The sequence below is a fragment of the Microtus oregoni genome, unplaced genomic scaffold (assembly GCF_018167655.1).
Source record: "Microtus oregoni isolate MIOR12 unplaced genomic scaffold, Mior012 000003F_ref0000135, whole genome shotgun sequence".
In the NCBI taxonomy this organism is placed as follows: Eukaryota; Metazoa; Chordata; class Mammalia; order Rodentia; family Cricetidae; genus Microtus; species Microtus oregoni.
In genome coordinates this window covers 25290155-25312500 of record NW_024543062.1, presented here as the reverse complement: position 1 = coordinate 25312500, position 22346 = coordinate 25290155, and the positions used below count along the sequence as shown (strand labels likewise).

The 22346-nt window shown below is 47.9% G+C and overlaps 1 protein-coding gene across 1 annotated transcript in view; it reads left to right on the top strand.

Moving 5' to 3' along the window:
* Positions 1–21207, top strand: part of Ccdc60 (coiled-coil domain containing 60) — a 160540-nt gene extending 139333 nt beyond the window's left edge. Inside the window, exons 7-14 of the mRNA XM_041649201.1 lie at positions 1057–1276; positions 4899–4983; positions 8410–8481; positions 10866–10928; positions 11551–11673; positions 13721–13852; positions 17642–17831; positions 21106–21207. Coding sequence (XP_041505135.1) covers positions 1057–1276; positions 4899–4983; positions 8410–8481; positions 10866–10928; positions 11551–11673; positions 13721–13852; positions 17642–17831; positions 21106–21207 — 987 coding nt within the window. The remainder of the gene's footprint in view (positions 1–1056; positions 1277–4898; positions 4984–8409; positions 8482–10865; positions 10929–11550; positions 11674–13720; positions 13853–17641; positions 17832–21105) is intronic.
* The last annotated feature ends 1139 nt before the right edge of the window (positions 21208–22346 follow it).

Here is a 22346-nt window from a genome sequence, read left to right as displayed (position 1 = left end):
TACAAAGAATTCAAGAAACTGGTCAGCCAACAAAACAATAATCCAATAAAAAAAATGGGGTACAGACCTAAACAGAGAACTCTCAACAGAGAAATCTAAAATGGCTGAAAGACACTTAAGGAAATGCTCAAAATCCTTAGCCATCAGAGAAATGCAAATCAAAACAACTCTGAGATTCCATCTTACACCTGTAAGAATGGCCAAAATCAAAAACACTGATGACAACTTATGCTGGAGAGGTTGTGGGGTAAAGGGAACACTTCTGCATTGCTGGTGGGAGTACAAGCTGGTACAACCCCTTTGGATATCAGTATGGCAGTTTCTCAGAAAATTAGGAAACGAGCTTCCTCAGGACCCAGCAATACCACTTTTGGGTATATATCCAAAGGATGCTCAATTGTGCCACAAGCACAAGGACATGTGCTCAACTATGTTCATAGCAGCTTTGTTTGTCATAGGCAGAACCTGGAAACAACCTAAATGCCCCTTGACTGAAGAATGGATAAGGAAAATGTGGCACATTTACACAATGGAGTACTACACAGCAGGGAAAAAGGCATCTTGAAATCTGCAGGAAAAAGGATGGAGCCTAAAAACATCATTTGAGTGAGGTAACCCAGACCCAGAAAGACAAATATCATATGCACTCACTCATAAGTGGCTTTTAGACATAAAGCAAAGAAAGCCAGCCGACAAACCACAATCCCAGAGAACCTAGACAACAATGAGGACCCTAAGAGAGACATACATGGATCTAATCTACATGGGAAATAGAAAAAGACAAGATCTCCTGAGTGAATTGGGAGCATGGGGACCATGGGAGAAGGTTGAAGGGGAGGAGAGAGAAAGGGAGGGGAGCAGAGAAAAATGTAGAGCTCAATAAAATCAATAAAAAGTGAAAAAATAATTAACTCAATAAAAATATGAAATATAAAAAAAGAAATACCACTTTCCTTTTCTTTCCTTGCTTCCTTCCTCCTTCCTGTCCCCCTTTCCTTCCCCTTCCTTTATTCCCCCATCCTCTCTGACATCCTCTCTTTTCTCTCTTTCCTTCAGACCAAGAAATTCAAAATCCCCACAATTCGCACAGCCAGCCGCAAACCCAGCCGGCGGGGCTCCACTCTCAGTCTGACCCGGACCAGTGGGGGTTCTTCTCCCCAGAGCAGCATGATGTCTGTGAACCCCGGCTCTGATGAACCCCCAAGTGTGGCCAGCAAAGACATTGAAGACAATGAATCATGGTCAACTAAGCAAGACGAAGAAGCTCTCCACGTCCGTAAGTCCTACCTAAGATCCCACCACTGTCTGCCTTTTTATTTGTAGTCTTTGAACCTCTCCTGCCTTACCCACAGCCCTTCTCAGCAGAGACACAGAGGTCAAAGGTCTAGACCACCTGCCTTGTTCAGTATCTTTGAGTCCCTTTCCTTGACAGCCCTGCCTACCCCAAAAGACTGAAAATGTCCCCTTTAAATTGTGTTACACTGAGCCATTCCCCCACAGACACAGACACAATCACCATTTGCTTTCATAACACTTGAAACTCTATTCTTATTTATCTTGTTTTTCTGTAAAGGTTTATTCTTCCACATTTCATACGTATAGAAATTATTTTCCCACATTCTTCACATTCAGCCCCTGGTTTTCCACAGGTTTACAAATGTGTTGTTTTCTGCTTGGCTTGGGCCCTTTCGTGTCAGAGAGCTACAACAACTGCTTACAAAGCCCAGGGTGAGCTGTGGCTCCCAGTCCTCCGGCCTCAGTCTCCCGGACACTGGAAAGGTGTATATAGGCCGCCCGGCCCAGCTACAGACACCGCTCATTTTAGCCATACATTGTCAGATGTACGCGGCAACAATGTCCGAAGCTGACAAAACATCTCTGCATCCATCGTCACAGTCTGACTTGTGTCGTTGCTTTTTGTTGGTTTGTTTTTACTTTTTTACTCTTTTGGTTCTTTGCTTTTGCTCTTTTGGGGGACCCACAACCCAGCTCCTAAATAAATACAGAGAGTCGTAACTCTTACTTACAAATGCCTGGTCTAGCTTGACTTGTTTCTCACCAGTTTTTCTTAGTTTAAATTCTCCCATCTATCTTTGGCCTCCAGGCTTTTCCCTTTTCTTACTTCTGTAATCTTCCTTTCACTCCTACCCCATGGCTGGTTGTGTGGCTGTGTGGCTGTGGGCTGGGGTCTGGGGGATTGGGGGGATAGAGGGCTGGGTGGACAGCTGGGGACTGGGGGGCTGGGGGATTGGGAATCTGGGGGGGCTGGGGAGCTGGGGGGCTGGGGAGCTGGGGGTCTGGGGAGCTGGGGGGCTGGGGAGCTGGGGGGCTGGGGAGCTGGGGGACTGGGGATCTGGGGCCTGGGGAGCTGAGGGGCTGGGGGGCTGGCCCCTTCTTTTCTTACTCCTTCCTCCCCTCCTCCCAGATTTCTCCCTCTATTTATTCTCTCTGCCTGCCAGCTCCACCTATCCTTTCTCCTGGCTCCCTATTAGCTGTTCAGCTCTTATTAGACCAATCAGGTGCTTTAGGCTGTCAAAGTAACACAGCCTCACAGAATTAAACAAATGCAACATAAAGGAATGCCACACATCTTTGCATCATTAAACAAATATGCTACAGCATAAACAAATGTACCACATCTTAAAATAATATTCTACAACAACTTTAAAATGCTTCTATCAACCCATCAGAAGACATGCCCATCCATTGCCCCTCCCCAGTCTAAACCTCAGAGGCCACAAATCTGCACAGAGATGTGTTTTCTCGTATCTGTGATCTTTGGTAATTCACATTTGGACTTAGAGTCCTTGGGAGTCTACTGAAAGCTATGGGTCTTCTTTTAAGGAAGAAATCCAAAACCATGAATACTATCCAAGGGTAAGGAGACCTCCGACCTCAGGATTTCCTGCACTGAGCAAGTATATGCTCAATCAGATATGTAGAGGGACCTCAGTGGGTAGAAGTACCATCCCTGCAAGAACAAAGATTTGAGTTCAAATCCCCAGAGCCATACAAAAGTCAGATGCATAGCTCAAATCTCTGTAATCCCAGCATCCCCACAGAAAGACAGGAGACCAAGGCAAAATTATTCCTGGGACCTCATGGGCTAGCTTGCCTCATACACACGGCAGGAAAATGGCAAAGGGAGCCTGTCCCAAACAGGTGGAAGAAGAAGTTTGACATCTGAGGCAGGGTGGCCTGGGAAGAACTGGCAAAGACTGGGTGCTGTTTAGATTCAGGGAGATCAGAGTGGACCTAGGGTCTGGACAGTCCCTGGCTTATCAGAGCCAAAGTGCAAACTCCAGAAGTTCAGAGAGTCAGGACCTGTCAACAAGGGCCCAAGGAGGACTCAGAGCTCTCAGAGCCACTCTGGATGGAAGTGAGTGAGAGACTGATTCCTCTGAATTTCTGGAACCTTCTTCCTTCAATGTCTGTGTGTTGCAAGCACAGGATGTGGAAGGAATGGGTGGTGATGCACGTAAGGAAAACAAGGATGGCAGTAAACAGGGAAGCTCTGAGTAGGAGGATGACTAAGATCGCAGGTAAGAGGAGGACAATGGCCGTGAGGGCTGAGCTGGAGAGACACCTCTGTCTTCCCATCGAGTTGGAGTGGTGCTAGCCCAGCTAGGATGGTTCACAGAAGCATCTCGCATCCCAATCATTGGGCTGAGACCTGAAGAGATGGGGCTTCCACCACTTTCCATCACTAAGAAACCTAAAGGAACTGCTTGACAGAGGTGGGGTTTGTTGTGCTGCAAGGGTTTCGTTTCACGGGCACCGACATCATTGCTTCAGGAATATGGCAAATGAGAGCATCACTCAGAGGTTCCCACCTCGCAGCAACAGGGAGCTGAGTGAGTGGAAAGGAAAGGGCTGGGCCAAGGTGAGTCCTGTGAGATGTACGCTCCCACTAACCTACTTCCTCCGACTCCACCGGGGCTCCTAGAAGCTCGTTCAGCGTGAGTCGCCGTTGGATTAGCACACTGGCAACGCCTGCACCCCTGTGACTCCTGCAGTCCTCAACATCGCCGTGCACTGGAGCCAAGCCTTCAACACACGGAGGGTTATTTCACTTCAAAATCGTGACAAGGGTCCACTGGCATGAGGAAGGGTGTGGAAGCCCCAAGCCTGCTGAAAAAAATCAGCCAGTGAGAGGCAGGAATGAGGACAATGAGATCATGACTTAGATTCTTTCCAAAAGAACTGTAGGGATCTGAATGTTGACGCAAAAACTTTGTTTTCAAAGGCTGACACTCTCCTCAAATCAGGCAAAATACAATTGTGATCTGGATTCGGCCAGTTTGGAAAATAGTCGGGGTTTCCCAAACAATATTGATTGTCAGAATCTGAGACAGTTTTCTCTGGCTGCAGCAGAGGAGCTGGAAAGACGGCTCAGTCAGTTAACCACGTGCCAAGCAAGCATGAGGATATCAGTTCATTCCCCTCAGCCACTGAAAAAGCCAGCAATTTCAGTGCCCAGCAGAGAGAGACAAGAGGTTCTCTAGGCTTTGCTGGTCAGGCGGTCTAGTCAATCAGGAAACTCCAGGTTCAGTAACAGATTCTTGTCTCAAAACATGGGGTAGAGATCAAAGACACCCCATATTGGCCTCTGGCCTCGTGCTTGCCCCCCACATGTAAGTATGTATTACAGAGAGAGAGAGAGAGAGAGAGAGAGAGAGAGAGAGAGAAACAGGTATACATCACAAGCAAAAATAAATTAATTAAAAAACCCTTCAAAGTCTATGAAATCAGGTAGATCTCTTTAGCCAAGAATCATAGGATAGTTTTAAGTCAGGGAGTGTGACCTCCTAGACCCTATGAGCTGCCCCTTTTGGGGCAGAATGGGGTCCCTGTCTGACCCCCTGACTCTTGCACCATCCTGTCTCCTGTTCCATCAGACCTGCAGAAGCTCCTGGAGATGGTCCGGGAAGATGCCCGAAGAGCGATCGTGCTGATGACTGAGATGCAGAAGAAAGTTCCCAGGTACATTCCCTTAACTCAGTCAAACAGCCATGAGAGCCACAGTAGCTATCACCAGCTCGTGATTCAGCTAGTCCACTGAGCTGTGAACTGTGCATGTGTGGACTGCCCTGGATTCTTACAAGAACCCCTAGAGGAGGAAGCAACCATCTGAACAAGGGAGGCAGAGAGGCTAAACTATTTTCTAATGGCTACACAGCTGGTGGGTGGTGATGTAAATCTAGAAATTTCTGATGTCTTGACGGCTCTGTCTGTCCGGGACCCTGTGGGCTGGTACTCACCCTTCTCATGAGTATTTATGACTATGTGTAAACTATGTGTGCAAGGAAGAACTTGGAAACTTAGAATTTAAAAACCTAGGGTTTTTACATAAAACAATACTGCTGTCAATGTTGGCCAGAGAAGGTGCTTCTGCAGTGGGCAGTAGTTAACACAGAGACTCAGAACTAGTCACAGCAACGAGCACAAGTGATTGCACTTTGGATTGCTTGTTCTAAATCAGACACGTCTATCAACTTCATTACAAAAGAGGGGGTGGGAAGAGGGTAAGAGCTGGAGGGTGGGGAGGGGTGCCCTGGAGTGCAGTCTTCAGGAAAAGGCATGGCTGTGGCATTCATAAACATCCTGCAGCTATGATGACGTGCATAAGATCCGAACAAGATCAAGCCATCGTGATCAGTCAGCATTCCAGCTGGCAGTATTAAATAGACTCAGTGGGTTACACAAAAAGAGAGGGGTGCTGGAGAGATGGCTTAGAGGTTAAGAGCACTGACTGCTCTTACAGAGAGGTCCTGAGTTCAATTCCCAGCAGCCACGTGGTGGCTCACAACCACCTGTAATAAGATCTGGTGTCCTCTTCTGGTATGCAGACAGAACATTGGATACATAATAAACAAATCTTTATAAAGAGAGGGGGGACATGGAGGTTGGAAGGCATGTGTTGAGGGGTGTCCAGTAGGGGTGGTTAGGAGGAGGGAGTTTGGAAGAATATGGTCAAGATAAATTGTCTCCAGGGATGGAGTTGACAAAAATAAGCAAAAGAGCTTTGAGTTAGAAATCACTCAGTGTGCAAAGCCTTGGGCTCCATCCCCAGTACTGTAGGGAGAGAAAAAACAAGACAGAGAAACAAAATATAATACGAGCATGGTGGCACATGCCTGTGATCTCATTACTCAGAAGGGGGAGGTGGGAAAATCTTGAGTTTGAAGCCAGCCTGGGCTACATAGCAAGACCCTAACACAAAAGGGGTCATTGGTCTAGAAACTCATGAGAGTTTCTTCTTTCTCTGGGGGAAACTTTAAGCTGAGATTTGAGATGAAGTCAGCCAGGGAAAGGCCTGCCTATCAAAGGTGATAGACCCACGGGCCAGGGAGGGTGGAACATTCAGTCAGCCATATGCAGTCAGCTGTGTGCAGCATCATCAGGGAGCGGGACACAGCCAGAATGGGGCAGAGAAAAGCATACATTGGTGAGCTTCCTCTTGGAAACCCTCACCTGGAGGGTTTGTAGTCTCACCCTAAAAAGCATAGGCACCCTTGATGCTCCCAGCAGCTACTAGAACAGCTGGCTCATAAGAGAGTAGTGTTGAACTTGAAGCTGAGGTGTCCGTCTTCTGGGGGAAAGTCCTGCCCATGGACCTGCGGCCTCTATGAATTCTCCAGAGAAAATGCAGGTAGAGTCAGAGATCCCGTCTCCAGTGTAAATCCCCCCGAGCAAGCAAATTATTTACAGAAAATAAACGGAGCCCAAGAAGAGGTTTATCACGAGCCTCAGCCGACTGGGACACCAGCCATGACTTATTGGTTCTCGTTAGTGCTGTAATTACCCTTCTCCGGTGTTTTCGAATGCATCACACCCCACCTCCGGGTGTTAATGATGAATCTGTCCGCTGCAGCCTCAACTCGGACCCACCCCCTCAGAATGCATGTGGAGGCATTCTGAGACAGTTGACCTGTAAGACACTCGCCCCCTCAGCAGTAGCGACAGACAAAGGTGACAAGCTCAAAGGCTTGAGTAGAGCTTCTGAGTCAGATGAAGCCTGATGCTGAGGACCGATGTCTCAGTCCTAAGCACCAAGGCACAGCTTTGGGACCCCAGAGACTAATGAGTATCTCCATCCCATTACTCAGTTTCTGTGTGATCAAGTTGCTTCCCCTGAGTCTTGTCACAACTGTAAAAAAAAGCACCTCAGCAACTTACCCAAAATGGTCGTAGTGAGAATTAAGTCATACTGTTCGTGCAAAATTCTAGGAATTTTCCGGAAGTCGCGTCTATCTCCATGAGTCCTCAGAGCATCTAGGGATATAATGCATTTATTAATACTCCAGCTTTTTCCTGGCATTCAGTTAGCAGCCAATAGTTACAGCAGGAGCAGTGAGCGCAGTCATGACTTCTGCTCTTTATACAGGAGCCACAACCTTTACAGCATTTGCTGAGGCAAGTGGATCAGCTGTCACCATGGTCACATGTTCTAGGTGGCTTTCTCCTGCCATGATGAAACACTGACCAAAATCGGCTTACAACCCCAGGCCACAGCCCGGTGCTTTGAGAAGTCAGGGCAGAAACCTGGAGGCTAAAGCTAAAGAAGAGGCGGAGGAAGAACGCTGCCTACTGGCTTGCTCCCACGGCTTGCTTGCTTTGCTTTCTTAGACCACCTAGGACCATCTGCCTGGAGGATGGCACCACCCGCAGTGTTGGCTCTCCCACATCAGTCAGTATGTAGTTCTGGCTTTTGTGTGGAGTGTGATGGGGGGATTCTAGGAGAACTGTGATTCTAGAGGTGTGAAATTGTAGATGAAGTCTAGGTGAGTGTGGAAGTCTAGGCAAGTGTGGAAGTCTAGGTGAGGGTGGAATTCTAGATGAGTGTGGAACTCTAGAGAAGGATGTAACTCTAGGCAAGTGTGGAATTCTAGGTATGCTTTTCAAATTCCCCATCTGTCTGTACATGTGTGTGCAATTGTTGTGTATTGTGAAATTCTGGGTGTTTTTAATTCTAAAAATGTGTATATAATTGTGGTGTGTGTGCACGCATGTATATGTGTGCCCATGTGTGTGTGTGTGCACGTGTGTGTGTGTGTGTGTGTGTGTGTATTAAATTGTGAGTTTTTGAGTATGGTGCAATTCTATAGTGTCTGTGTACAATTCTGGGGTTCTGCAATTCTCCAGAGTAGGTGGATCATGCTGGCATCTGTCAGTGTGTCTGAGTCTAGGAAAATGAGGGCTTCTACATACGGTTTCTGAGCACAACTTGGCCCAGCACAGCCAAGTCTCTGAACACACATGTGGCCCAGAATCTGTGTTCTCAGCAGACTTCCCCAGGTGTTCCCTTCACTGTGACTCTGTAGCTTATTCTGGGAGGAGACAACTGGTCCTAGCACAGACACCTGCTGGAACCTGAGCCTTTGTTACAAGACTCCTCTTGTTTTGTAGCATCCTGAACGTAGTCAAGCAAATCAAGAGCGATTCTGGCTGGAAGGAGTGGCCGACCGTCTACAAGTCCAGGTAGGGAATTCTGAAACCTCCAGCAACTGGAAACAGGGTGGAGAGGCAGAGAAGCCGGTCCTGACCCAGGGCCAGCACACAGATGCTGGGACAGAAGGGCTGAGAGGGGAACCTCTCCTTCTTTTGACCTCTCTACAAGTAAGATCCTTTTGATGTTGGGCTGGCAGCAAATACCCAGACACTTCTCTTCAACGTTTATATTCCATGCTTTCCACTAAACTCTTCCATCCATGACGAAACATGGCCCAGGACCCCCTTCTCATCTATTTTAAGGTGCAATTCCGTTTTGCCTGTTTGAGATCCGCAGCCTGACACTGCGTGCCACATATGCACGGGCCTGGAGGACCCCACTCTGAATCAGCTTCCCTCCTTCCCTTTGAGTAGCCTGTCACATGACATGGAGTCAGTCCCCTCTGTGGCCCAGGAGCTGTGCCCAAGTCCGGAAGCTTCAATAAGCAAATGAAACAAATACATTGCACACCCAAACACCTGACTGGAGCATCCTTGTGCTTTGGGGCCTTAGACAATCCAAGGAAGCCCGTGGGTGCCTTCCAGAAGGATGTTATAAATGCACGTTATAAACTGTGAGGATTCTGAAGGCATCTACAGTGGTGAGGTCACTAGATCACTTCCCAGTTTGAGGCATAGTCTTCTAGGAGCTCACTGATGCATTACAGAGTAAGACTTCACAGGAGGGCTGGCAAACACTGTGACTTTGGATTAGCATTGAGTGTAAATGATTCTTGAGACTATCCCACGATTGCCATGTGACATCTAAATGCCCGTCATTTCCATCTCAGTTAGAAATCAGTTAAAACAGAGATGAAGATGTTTTCCTCTGTTTGCCTCCAGGGGTCCCCTGAATTATCCCCATTTTTGAGAATTTATAATACAGTAAGCAAATGCTAATGAAACAGATGTCACTCAGTGTGCCAGGTGGGGTTGACGCACACCTTTGACCCTAACGCTGAGGAGATAGAGATGGGCAGGTGTCTGTGAGCTAAAGGCCAGCCTGGTTAACATAGGGAGTTCCCAGCCAGCCAAAGCTACATAGCAGGGCCCTGTCTCAAAAGCAAAGCTGGTGCTCATGGGTCGGGAGATGACTTGGTTGATAAAAAGTACTTGTCATGCAAGCATCAAGGCCTGAATCTTAATCCCCAGGACCCACATTAAAAGCAGGGTGTGGCGGCATGTGTTTATAACACAGACATACACACATGTGCGTGTATGTGCATGTAATGTACACACACACACACACACACACACACATGTCCTGGGAGAAAGGCAGAAAGGCAACATGGAGTGTTGGATCTGATCTGGAGTGGCCATCTCCTTGCAGAAGCTGGTCTAGCTGCAGTCACGGGGTAGAACAGTTGTGCAAGGGGTCTAATTGGTCCATACCTAGAATGGCTCCAAGGATGTGATAAGCTAAGTGATTCCAGAGGTGACTGACAGCCAGGCCGGACTCTGAATCTAGACTCTGGATTCTTATCACCTGGGTCTTCAGCTCAATGCAGATGTCAGTCAAAGGTCCTAGGAACAGAACTGATGGCAGAATCTGCTTCCCTAAAGGGGAGTTTTGTAGACTGGCTAAGGCTGTAGCCTGGCTCATCCAACAACAGCTGCCCCCCTAAGGAAAGGCCAGGAATCTAGTACTTGTACAGTCCACGAGGCCGGACATCTCGGCTGACCCTCAGCCTATGGTGGCATCCCGAAGAAGGGGGTTCTCACAGCAGTGAAGGAATGACTCAGCAGCGGGAGAGATGACCAAGAGGGAGGAAAAGCAGACTTCCTCCCTGCATTTCCTTCTCTGTGTGATGGCAACAGGAGTGGCCCAGATTTGAGGTGAGTCTTCCCACCTCAAACAATCAAGATTTAGTGTGGGTCTTCCCATCTTAAATGATGCAATTAAGAAAACCCCCTCACAGGTGTGCCCAGCCACTTGGGTTTAGTTTAGTTCCAGGTGGAGTAAAATTAGCCGTCACAGGGACCCAGTTTAGCAAAGTGTCTCCTCAAGTGAAGTGTCGGTCTGGAGTGAGGAACAACAGACATAACACGGGAAGACTCAGCCACCCCTGTCCCGGCATGCACCTGTCGCTATTGAAGATAGCATGTGATCCCCACACTACACGGATGCAAAAGGTCAAAGAGTCTAAGGATATAGGACTCACTATGGACCATGAGACAAAATAGCAGTAGGGATGGTGGGAGAGAGACAAGAAAGACACTCCAGGCAGAAAGATGAGAGAAGCGAAGTCCAAGATTGGAGATGAGGGGCACTGAGTCCTGGTCCCCAGGTAAGAGTCTTCTCTGCGCCTGAGTTCTGGGGGCCTCAGAGGAATCCCTGATGAAAAACAATCGGAAATTGTCCCTTGGTGTTTCAGTGAGAGATCCAGCACTACCAGTGGAGAAAGCCACATCATGGTGACGCAGAAGAAGTCAAAGGGGTAAGTCAGGTGGGGAGCGGCACATCGTGGGCAGGAGGGAGACCTCACCATGGTAACTGCATCCTTGGTCTCCCAGGCTTATGGGAAAAGCTCAGTACAGACCAGATTCCCCAATCCATAGACAGGAAAGAGGGACAAGGGTCTCACAGACCAGATCCTGAGCAGCCCTGTGGAATACGACATGAAATCCCTCTGCAGCACCAAGCACTCCGGGCTGCGTCCTACATTTGCAGCATTGTTTATTCCCCAAGCCCAACCCTGACAGGCCACAGCCTCATCTCATTTTACAGAGTAACAGGTTGAAAGTTGGCCACATGCAATGTCCCGATTGAGGTCACACAGCTGAGAAGGGGAGAATCTGGAGTTGGAGGCTCGCTATCCTTGGCATCCGCTGGGATCCAGCTGAAGCTAGCTCACTGTGGCTTGTGTATAAGGCCTGAGTCACCTCACATTCTTCCAACCTCCAAAGGATGCTGGGGGAGGTGCCAACTGGAAACAGCATAGTTGGACACTAGCAGTTCCCACTTGAGGGTATATTGGGCTCACAGAGGCCAGTGAGACCCATGAGGCTACCAGGAGTGTGCATTGGACCCCATTTCTCAGTGGTTTCTCTTGTCCACAGCCGTGCTAACCGGGACATCATCCAATGCAAGAGTGGCGTGTGTAGCAGTATGCGGGCCAAGTTTTACAGCATAGCCCAGGAGGCCGGCTTCTGCCTACAAGACAAGATGGAAATCCTCATGAAGTAAGGGCAGACACATGTCCAGCCCATTGCAAGGGCTTGTACCTGGTACTGCATGTTCAGCATGTATCCAGTGCTGGAGCAGGAGTGACAGGGAGACACCTTTGCCACCCTTGGGGAGCGAACTCTGCCTCTTGAGAAACAGAAACAAAATCACTGCATCCACAGAGAGACACAACTTAGATTCACCCCATGTGGGAAGAAAACAGGTGTTATGTCTGGGGAAGATGGATGGACCGGGGTGGGGGGAAGCAAAGGAGAAAGAGGGAGAGGGAAGCAGGAGAGGATGAGGAGGAAGATGAGGAAGAGAGAGGAGAGGGGGAGAAGGCCAGAAACTAGGGACCCTGATTCAGGTTGGGTAATCAGGGAAGTCCTTTCTGACAAGGTGGCTTTATGATGACCATGAAGGAAGCAGAGGAACCCAGAAGAGAAGAAACTAGGAAGAGAAGTGTTCCAGGTGGCAGGCCCCTGGGAACTCTGATAGGACCCACCACATCACATACAGTCAGAATGCTGTCAGTGGAGTTCAACATTAACAGGCCACAGGAACCCTCCTTGTCCCCACTAAAGCCCTCCCCGAACTAAGGTGACCATGGGCCCAGGGAACTCACACTCCCAGGTGACACTTCACACCCCCTTCCTGCTCAGAACTCACCATCTACAGAGACAGGTGAGTACACGAAAATCTACCACATAGGGCAGTGAGGGCCAGCGATGATGGGGACGAGCAGAAGACTCAGAAACATGGAGAGCGGGTGTCCTTCCTTGTAATCAAAGAGTGAACATTCATTTGCCAGCCATCCAGACCTGAATAATCACACAAAACTATATTAATTACAACACTGCTTGACTGATGGCTCAGACGTATTTCTAGCTAGCTCTTGTATCTTAAATGAACCCATTTCTATTAATCTGTGTATTACAACCAGGCAGTGACTTACCGGTAAGCTTCTGGCGTCTCTCCTTCGGCAGCTACGTGGCTTCTCCCTGACTCCGCCTTCTTTCCCCTGCATTCAATTTAGTCCCCCCCCCACCCCTGCATGCAGCTCTATTCTGCCCTACCATAGGCCAAATCAGCTTCTTTATTAACCAATGGTAATAAAACATATTCATAGCATACAGAGGAGAATCATACACACTTCCTGACCTGGGAAAGCCACCCGATCATCTTAATGAAGGAGAGATTCTCAGGTTAACTAATGACAGTGCCATCTCCAGGGTACCATGTTAGGCAGCGTCCTCCACTCAGTGAGCTGAGAGCTTTGCAGTTAGTTATGCACCATTTATGGTTCCCAACAGCCCCACAGGTGAGGGGCTTTAATCCCCCTACAGATGCTATAAGCACACTCAGAGAAGTCTTGTACCAAAGGCCCTTTACATGACAAAACAATGAATTGTGTCGTTACAAAACAATAAAGGTGGGATCCAAACCCAGAGAATCTGGCTAGAAAATTAAGAGGAACTCCAAGGAAAAGCAGTCCCAGAGCATAGGATGGAACTGCCTGGTGTCAGCTATGACTGGCTCTTGGGATGCTTATGGGGAGATCAGAGAGCTAGACAGAGTCCAGATCCAAAAGGCTTTGCTGGCCTGCCCCCTCCTAGTGTGGAGATCACACTTTGTCCCAAAGGCCCTGATTGTGAGGAAGAGGCTCAGAATTCTGAGCATGATGATGCAGTTGGAAAGTGTAGAAACGGGATTAGCTGGGACTTTTAGGAATAAGTTCCTCTAAGTTCCTTATTCCAAGTGAGATGGAAAGCACTGGATGCTGGATAAGGGGCATTAGGCGTGAGCATCATCACAACCTGGATTCTCTTTGGAGAGAGGGCTGTGTGCAGAATGGAAGAGAACAACAACATGAGTTCAGCACCCCCTGTGTGCCTGGCAGAACGCTCAGTGCTCTGCACACAGAATTCAGAGACGATGAAATCACTTCAGCACATTGGAGAGAGCTATGGCTTCTGAAAGTGCTCGCCCGCCCGTAGCTAAAGTTGGGGGGGGGGGGGGTCTGTGTCTCTAATTCCTCTCCCACTTCTTCACACCACTCCATAGGCGCCAAGAAGAGCGGAGTCTCCAGAAGTTCCACTCTTTTGTTCTCGCCTCGAATTTCCAAAAGGATATATCAAAGATGAGGCACCAGGTCCCGGTGATGAAGGGGGATGCAGAAGAGATTGCGGACCACTGGTAAGACCCTGAGGACCAGACAAGATGGCCCCTTAGCATTACATCACGGTCAATCCCAGGGTTCTTCAGTGGCCTAGAGGTATCCCCTCCCAACTACTGTCTACCCCAATTGGGTCCCCCAAATCAAAACACAATCAGGAAAGAACCTGTCAGCTTCACAACCATGTGTCATAAAACCTGTCCTGGTCTTCATAGTTGCTGCGAATTTGACCCAGACTTAGAAATAAGGAGAGCCCATTTACCACCCCTCCCATGCGCATATGCACGCAGACACACACACACACGCACCCGCACACACACACATATACACGCACCCGCACACTCACACACACACACACACACACGCACCCGCACACACACACATATACACGCACCCGCACACACACACATATACACGCACCCGCACACTCACACACACACACACACATGCACCCGCACACTCACACACACACACACACACACACACGCACCCGCACACTCACACACACACACACCTGTCAACCAAATGTCTACAGAGCTTTAGTTCTCTGAGGTTATCACTGCATACCCCTGGGAACACTGTGCCCCAGCACATGCGAGAGGACAGACAGATAGCAGCAGGGGAGGGCTGGGGTCCACTGCGTGGCAGAGGATGGCACTGAGTATTTCAGAATAACTGGAGGGAGGATGTTGAGTCGCTTCCTATGGAAAAGCGACGAATACTTGCTGGATGTACCAAGCATCTACATTGGGACGTTAGGCGCTGTACACAAATGCATCCAGTCGGGACAGCATACACTGCATAGAAGTTCTGATGCTTGCTGGGTGTGGTGCCACACTGCTTTAATCTCAGCAGCATTCAGAAGGCATCAAGACCGGTCTGGTCTCCACGATAAGTTCCAGGTAACCCAGCTACATAGTGAGGCTCTGTCTCAAAAAGACAAAAGAGCAAATAAAAAAGTCCTGATATGTTACACAAGTACCCTAGAAAAAAGTTCAGTGATGACTTCAATTAAAATAAGATATTTCAAAATGTAAAGAAAATACTGACCAACCGTAAGAAATCACTATGAATCGCGTGGCTGGTGGATGGCAGAGGTTGCCCTAAGAAAATTTAATGTTTCGTATTTTATCCCCCATATCCTTAAAGATACATATGAAACTGAGTCTCAGCGCAGTCGGCTCACTTGTCCCGGGCCATACTGTCTGTAAGTGGCGAGCATAGGACACGAACCTCGGTCTGGTCTCAGAACTGCCATTCACATGTAATATTGAACTAGAGTCTGACGCATTGTGTGTCATGAACTCCATTCTGCCAGGATGGAGGAAAACAAAATCTTTTTTAAAAGATGAGAAAATGAAAAGATGGACCTAGAATCCCTCCCACATTGTTATTGACATGAAGTAGGAACTTGCCAGAGGGACCCTGAGCTGTAGGGGAGATGTGGGAACCACCCGCACTGCCTCACACGCCCAGGTCTTTGCCGTTTCATGAGTAGCAACTGTCCCCGGAGTTACATGGGCTCCCAAAGGTGCCTTATGTAAGGGGGAGGGAGAGTGAGTTTATAGCCTCCCCTTTGGGAAGGAAAGTGGAAGGGTAATAAACTAACCCCCACGAAGATATTGGAGTGGGAAGTTAGTGTTGAGCCTCCCACAGTGGGGCTCAGCCAGCGTCTCTAATGATGGGGCTTTTGGTATCATTACGGGGAAACAAGCGCCCTCCATAGCATCATTAAAATCAAGTCAAATGAACCACAGCCTGCCAACAAGTGTGCTCAGCTGGGCTTCTCACTCATCCACTCTTTCTGATAATAACTATTGGAAGCCTACTATCTGCCCGGCACAGTTAGTTCAGTGCTGTGTGCTGAGTAGCTCAGACAAAGTTCATACTTTCATGGGGACTCATGCTACACAAAGACACATGAATAAATACACAAACGCATACCACAAGTACAAAGATGAGTATCCAAGAATGTTTGCTGGGTCAGGCTAGTCTTCAAATACATAAGTACACAAGCACAGTGGTACATATGAGGTGGAAGAAGGCACTTTTCATCACCATTATTATAAATTATGTCATAATTCTATAATTGAATTATTATTATTAGTGCATGTGGAAGACTGAGAGAGACAAAAAGATGGGGGCATGTGCGGAGTTAAGGGAACAACTTTGTGGGCTCTTTTCTCTCCTTCAACCCTTTTGTGGGCTCTGGGATCAAACTCAGGTTGTCAGACATGTGTGACAAGCACTTTCTAAACACATGCACCATTTGTCTTAAGTAAGCCCTGACCACAGTTAAAGCATGCTCATAGATCTAAGGTGGATAAGTAGGTTAGACAGAAGTAGGCCAGGACCCAACTGTCTCTGCCATCTCAACAATGCATTCCCAGTGGTAGCATGAAACACACAGCCTGTCAGCTGAGCTTGTTATCATGGAGATGGGAAATGTACAGGTCATCATCTCCATCACCACCATCATCATCTCTATTACCACCATCATCTCCACCATCATCTCCATCATCATCATCACCACCATGACCATCATTATCTCTATCACTACCATTATCTCATCACCACAATCATCATCATCTCTATCATCTCTTTCAACTCCATCAACACCATCAACACTATCACTACCATCATCTTAAGCACCATCATCTCCACCACCATCATCTCCATCACCATTATCTTCAACATCACCACGATCATGTCCATCACCACCATCATCTCCAGCACCACCATCAACTCCATCACCACCATAATCTCCATCCCCATCATTTCCATTCAGAAAGGGGCAGGACTCCCACAGGCTTGCAATAAGCATGGCACATCAAGTTGAGACAGGACTAAGCTCCTCCCCTTATATCTAAGTGGGATGAGGTAATCTGGCATGGGAAATTGTAGAAGGGAAATTGTAGTTTATGCCCCGGAATAATTACACGGAAATTATATTCATTTCAACACTGCCTGGCCCATTAGTTTCAGCCTCTTATTGGCTAATTCTCACATCTTGATTAACCCATTTCTAATAATCTGTGTAGCACCACGAGGTGGTGGCTTACCGGGAAAGATTCAGCATGTCTGACCTGGTGGCTGGCTCCATGGCATCTGACCAGCTATGCTTTCTTTCTCCCAGAATTCTGTTCTGTCTACTCCACCTAACTAAATCCTGCCCTATTAAAAAGCCAAGGCAGTTTCTTTATTAACAAATGAGAGTAGCACATAGACAGATGACCCTCCTCCATCAGGAAATAAGTTACCAAAAGTCAGCTAAGTGCCAGGGAGAAATCCTGCTCTCACCATTAGAAGCCTTACTAAGAGGCCAAGCTACACAGTTGTCACACACATTCAGAGAGCTAGGTCAGTTCCATGCAGTCTCCCTAACTGTTGGTCCAGTGTCTATGATCTCCCACGAGCTCAGGTCAGCTGTCTCTGTGGGTAGGTTCCCCCATCGTGACCCCCCAATTGGTACACTCCCTCCTCCCTTTCGTCAGCAAGACTCTGGGAGCTCAGCGCAGTGCTTGTCTGTGGATCTCTGAAATGCAGTCTTTTAAAGCATGCAAGTGAAACAGAAGCTGGCTACCCTTAAACATAAATCCTTGCCTTGTGTATGACCTTACAAAAGCTGGGTGTAGAGGATAGGGCCCATGTAGAGTGTCATGATGCCTCAAAAAATCCCAAGAGTAGAGAGGAAAATAAAGGAGGATCCAAGGGGTCCAGACCCCATCCCGGGGCCTCTCTAAGGTGATGGGGGCCCAGATCCACACACCAGGGCCTCTCTAACCAGCTCTCGCCTCTTGGATTTGAAGGTACTTTGATCTGTTATCCAAACTCCCTGAGGATCTGAAAAACTTCCGGCCTGCAAAGAAGGTCCTGACAAAACTGCAGAAGTTTGGAGAGAACCTAGACCTGAGGATCCGGCCGCATGTCCTCCTGAAGGTGCTCCAGGACCTGCGGATCTGGGAGCTGTGCTCTCCAGACCTTGCGGTGGCCATCGAGGTAATAACCAATGCCCCTTCCGTCCCAATGCCTCAGGTGTCTTCCTTCAGTCATCTTCCAACATCCAAGCACTGCTTAAGTGCAGTGAACCCAACCATCCCGAAATAGCAAGAGCCTGCCCTCTGCGAGCTCTGCTCTATTTGGTTGTTCAGTGGCAGCTCCAAGGCTCAACAGAGTAAGCAGTACTCCCTGGAGACTAGGAGGTTAGGAAGGGATGCAAGTGGGTTAAGCCATCCAAATTAACTCAGAGTGTGCTTCTGAAACTGCAGATGGTTGCCAGGCCAGCAGCGTGGCCCTCACTGGTGTTTGTGGGGAATGAGAAACCTCAGGCACCAGACCAAATTTGCCAACACAGAATTGACATGTTAATGAGATGATACTGAGGAAATCTGGTTTAACTTATAGAAGACCTCACTAACCAGGGCAAATGGGAAAGCTAAGGTTTAATCTTGGACTTGAACACTGAGAAGTCAGAATCGTGAAGAGAAGGCAAAAGAGCAGAGTAAGGAGAAGACGGCACATGTAACACACACACACACACACACACACACACACACACCAGCAAGACACAGCCTGACTTGTTGGAGAAATGCATTGCAAGTCATTGGGTGTGGCAGAAATTGATCAAGGAGGTGACTGTCAGCCCGAGAAGACCTGTGCAGGTCAAGGGAGAGCTTCAGGGCTCTCTTCAAGGGCGCTGAGAAGCTTTCCCATCACTGCCATCCCTCAAGGCCCAGGACGTCTAAGATAACAGCAGTAGGGTGCCAAAAAAAAAAAAAAAAAAAAAAAAAAAAAAAGGTTAAAGATGCTTATGGTGGTCCAGGTCTGTAATCGCAGCTGCTCTGGAGGCTGGCAGAAGGATGACAAGTCCAGTGATGACAAGTCCAGTGCCTGCTGGGCTACAGGCGAGCCCAAGGTCATCCCTGACAGCTTAGCCATATCTGTAGTGCCATTTCATTTGTATTTTAATAAATAAAGCTTGTCTGAAGATCAGAAAAGTAAAACAGCTACACTGGCCAGCCTTACAGACCAAGCAGCAATGACACACGCCTTTAATTTCAGTAACCCTGCTAGCTTGCCATAGAAACCAGGCGGTAGTGGTGCGCACCCTTAATCCCAGAACTAGAGAGATTATAAAACAGGAGGAGACAGCGCTCAGGCTCAGTATCATTCTGAGATTCTTCAGACAACTGAAGAAGCAGTCATCAGTTGGCAGGTTAGGGAAATGTAGTGGGGGAACATGCCCCATAGTGCCATAGCCCCAAACTCCATAGCCCAAACTCCATAGCCCAAACTCCATAGCCCCAAACTCCATAGCCCCAAACTCCATAGCCCAAACTCCATAGCCCAAACTCCATAGCCCCAAACTCCATAGCCCAAACTCCAAGCCCCAAACTCCATAGTCCAAACTCCAGAGCCCCAAACTCCATAGCCTGCTTCATTCAACTTTTTTTTTTTTTTTGAGACAGGGTTCCTCTGTAGCTTTGGAACCTGTCCTGGAACTAGCTCTTGTAGACCAGGCTGGCCTTGAACTCACAAAGATCCACCTGCCTCTGCCTCCCAGTGCTGGGATTAAAGGCGAGTGCCACCACCACCCAGCCTCCTTCAAATTTTGAAGCATTGGTCTATTGGTAAAAAGCAAATGCATTAACCAGGGTTCTCCAAAACAACCTAATTTATAGAATGTGTGTGTGTGTGTATATGTGTGTGTGTATGTGTGTGTGTGTGTGTGAGAGAGAGAGAGAGAGAGAGAGAGAGAGAGAGAGACAGAGAGAGAGAGAGAGAGACAGAGAGAGAGAGAGAATAGGATGACTTACATGCTGTAGTCCAGCCAATGCAACAGTAACTGTCTACCCATGGGAGGCACAACATTCCAGTCATTTCTCAGTCCATGAGGCTGGGTGTCTCGGCTGGTTTTCAGTATATGCTCAAATCTCCAAGAAGTAGACTCTAATGCCGGTGAGAGCAAGCAGGCAGAGTACTTCCTTCCTCCATGTCCTTTACACAGGCGTCCAGCAGAAGGTGTGGCCCGGATTAAAGATATTCTTTACCACCTCAAAAGATCCAGATTAAAAGGGGGTCTTGTCTCTTTAACTGCTTTAATTAAGAAAAAACCCTCACATGTATACCCAGCTGCTCGGCTTTTAGTTAATTCCAGGTGTAGTCAAGTTGACAGCCAAGAACAGGCATCACAGCAAAGTTCAGGGGTTCTCTTTGTTCAAGATGTATTTTTACTTATGTGCATGTGTGTTTTGTGTATGTGTATCTATGAGCACCACAAGAATGTTCGATCCTGCGAGAGTCAGAAGAAGGCACCAGATCCCCTGGAAGGTTCTCAAGTGTAATGGGTTCAGAATTCTGTTGTGGGCCAGACTGGCAGCAGCCCAACAAACAGTGGCCATGACAAGTCTGGCTTTGGGACGTTCTTCAGACTGTCTTTCTAGTCACGTCCCGGAAATGGTCATCATTTCCTATAGGTCATAGTTGTCCTATCCTGTCCTGTTTTTGGCTGTTATCACAATCCAACTGAGAAATGGGTGTTGTTGCTGGACATAATAAGAGAAATCAACAGGTCAAACAAGAACTTTCTCAATTTGTTTGTAGAGAGTCAGCTGCAATGAACGCCCTCAACCAGCCATTGTCTTGTCTCCTTGAACCGCCCCCACGCTGGCCGTTCATTAGAAGGTCCTGGGCCAAATGCCTCCTATCTGCTGCTTTAAGACCTATTTTAAATTCAAATCAGAACATCACTCATGTGATTGCAGAGATGGCTCAGCAGTTAAGATCCCTGGCTGCTCTCTACGAGAGCCTGGGTTCAATTGCCAGCCCCCACATGGCCATCCACATGTAACTCCAGTTCACAGGAATCTGATGCCCTCTTCTGGCCTTCATGGGCACATACATGCAACTCATACATATAAAATAATAATGTTCTTCAGAAAAGAAAATAACTCAAGTTTGTCTCCTGACTAACATCATTTCTGTAGTATAAAATAGACAATAAATCATCATCAATTAAATGAAGAACTAGGCAGCAAATGGTATATAGCATAACCACATTTATTTAAGAATGCATTCGTGTCAAATGATAAATTTCAACAGCACAAAAGTCTCAACTACTTTTGCAGCAACCTAAATATGAATGTCTGAATCATCGGGGTCATCTTGGATTCCAATGACGAAGTCATCTGGAATGTCGAACAGAGACTGGCGGAGGGGCAGTCTAGTCTAGCTTTCAAACCAGACCCTGAGTACCACTCTGTTTACTCCACAGTTTGTGCGCGAACATATCATCCATATGCCGCTAGAGGACTACATCAGCTGGCTCCAGACCCGGGTTAATACGCCTCTCCGGCATTACACTCTCCCCACATAGCTGGAGCCACGCCCTGTGGAGGAGGGCAAGCCAGCACTGTGTTCCTGAGTCCAGCCTGGGCCACCACGGAGCAGTGAGATGAGCAGAAGACACGTCTAAAAAGAGATGATGGCACCACGTGACCCAACCGGACCCTCCCCACCATCTTCCCTGCCTCTGCTCACTGTCCCACTCTGACTCTGCCTACTCTTTCAGACTCCCCCACCACACCTGAAAATCCTATTTAATAAAATCGAGTTGGATATTTCATATCTGCCTACGGAAGAGTTCAGGCTGTGGCAGTCAGATCTTAGGAGAACAAGTTATCATTTGCTGAGGTTTTGCATTGGCAGCCCAGTGCTGTATCGTATAATTATGTATACTAGCATATAAGATAGCTTTCCTGAGTAGACACAAATGATGTACCCATTCCATGCCACTGGAGCTGGAATGTTGTTTTCAGTATTTCAGTCACCTGTATTGTTTTGGATAGATGGACAAACGGATGAATAAATGAATAGGTAGAGAGCTGGATAAATAGGTAGATGTATAGGTGGATGGACAAATAAATATAAATATAGGCAGATGAATAAATGGATAGGTAAAGAGATTAATAAATGCATGGAAATGGATGAATAAATGAATGAATGGCTAGATGGATAAATGGATAGATGGATGGATGGATGGATGGATGGATGGAATGGATGGGTGGGATGGATGGGTGGGTGGGTGAATGGGTGGGATGGATGGATGGATAAATGGATGGATGGATGGGATGGATGGATGGATGGATGAGTAGGTGGGTGGATGGGGTGGGTGGATGGGTGGGTGGATGGGTAGATGATGGATAGATGGGTGATGGATGGATGGATGGATGAATGGATGGATGGATGGGTGGATGGATGGGTGGGTGGATGGGTGGGTGGGTGGATAGGTGGGTGGGTGGATGGATGGATGGATGGATGGATGGGTAGGTGGGTAGATGGATGGATGGATGGATGGATGGGTAGATGGACGGGTGGATGGGTGGGTGGATGGGTGGGTGGGTGGATGGGTGGATGGGTGGATGGATGGATGGATGGATGGATGGATGGATGGATGGGTGGATGGGTGGTGGGTGGGTGGATGGGCGGATGGATGGGTGGATGGATGATGGATGG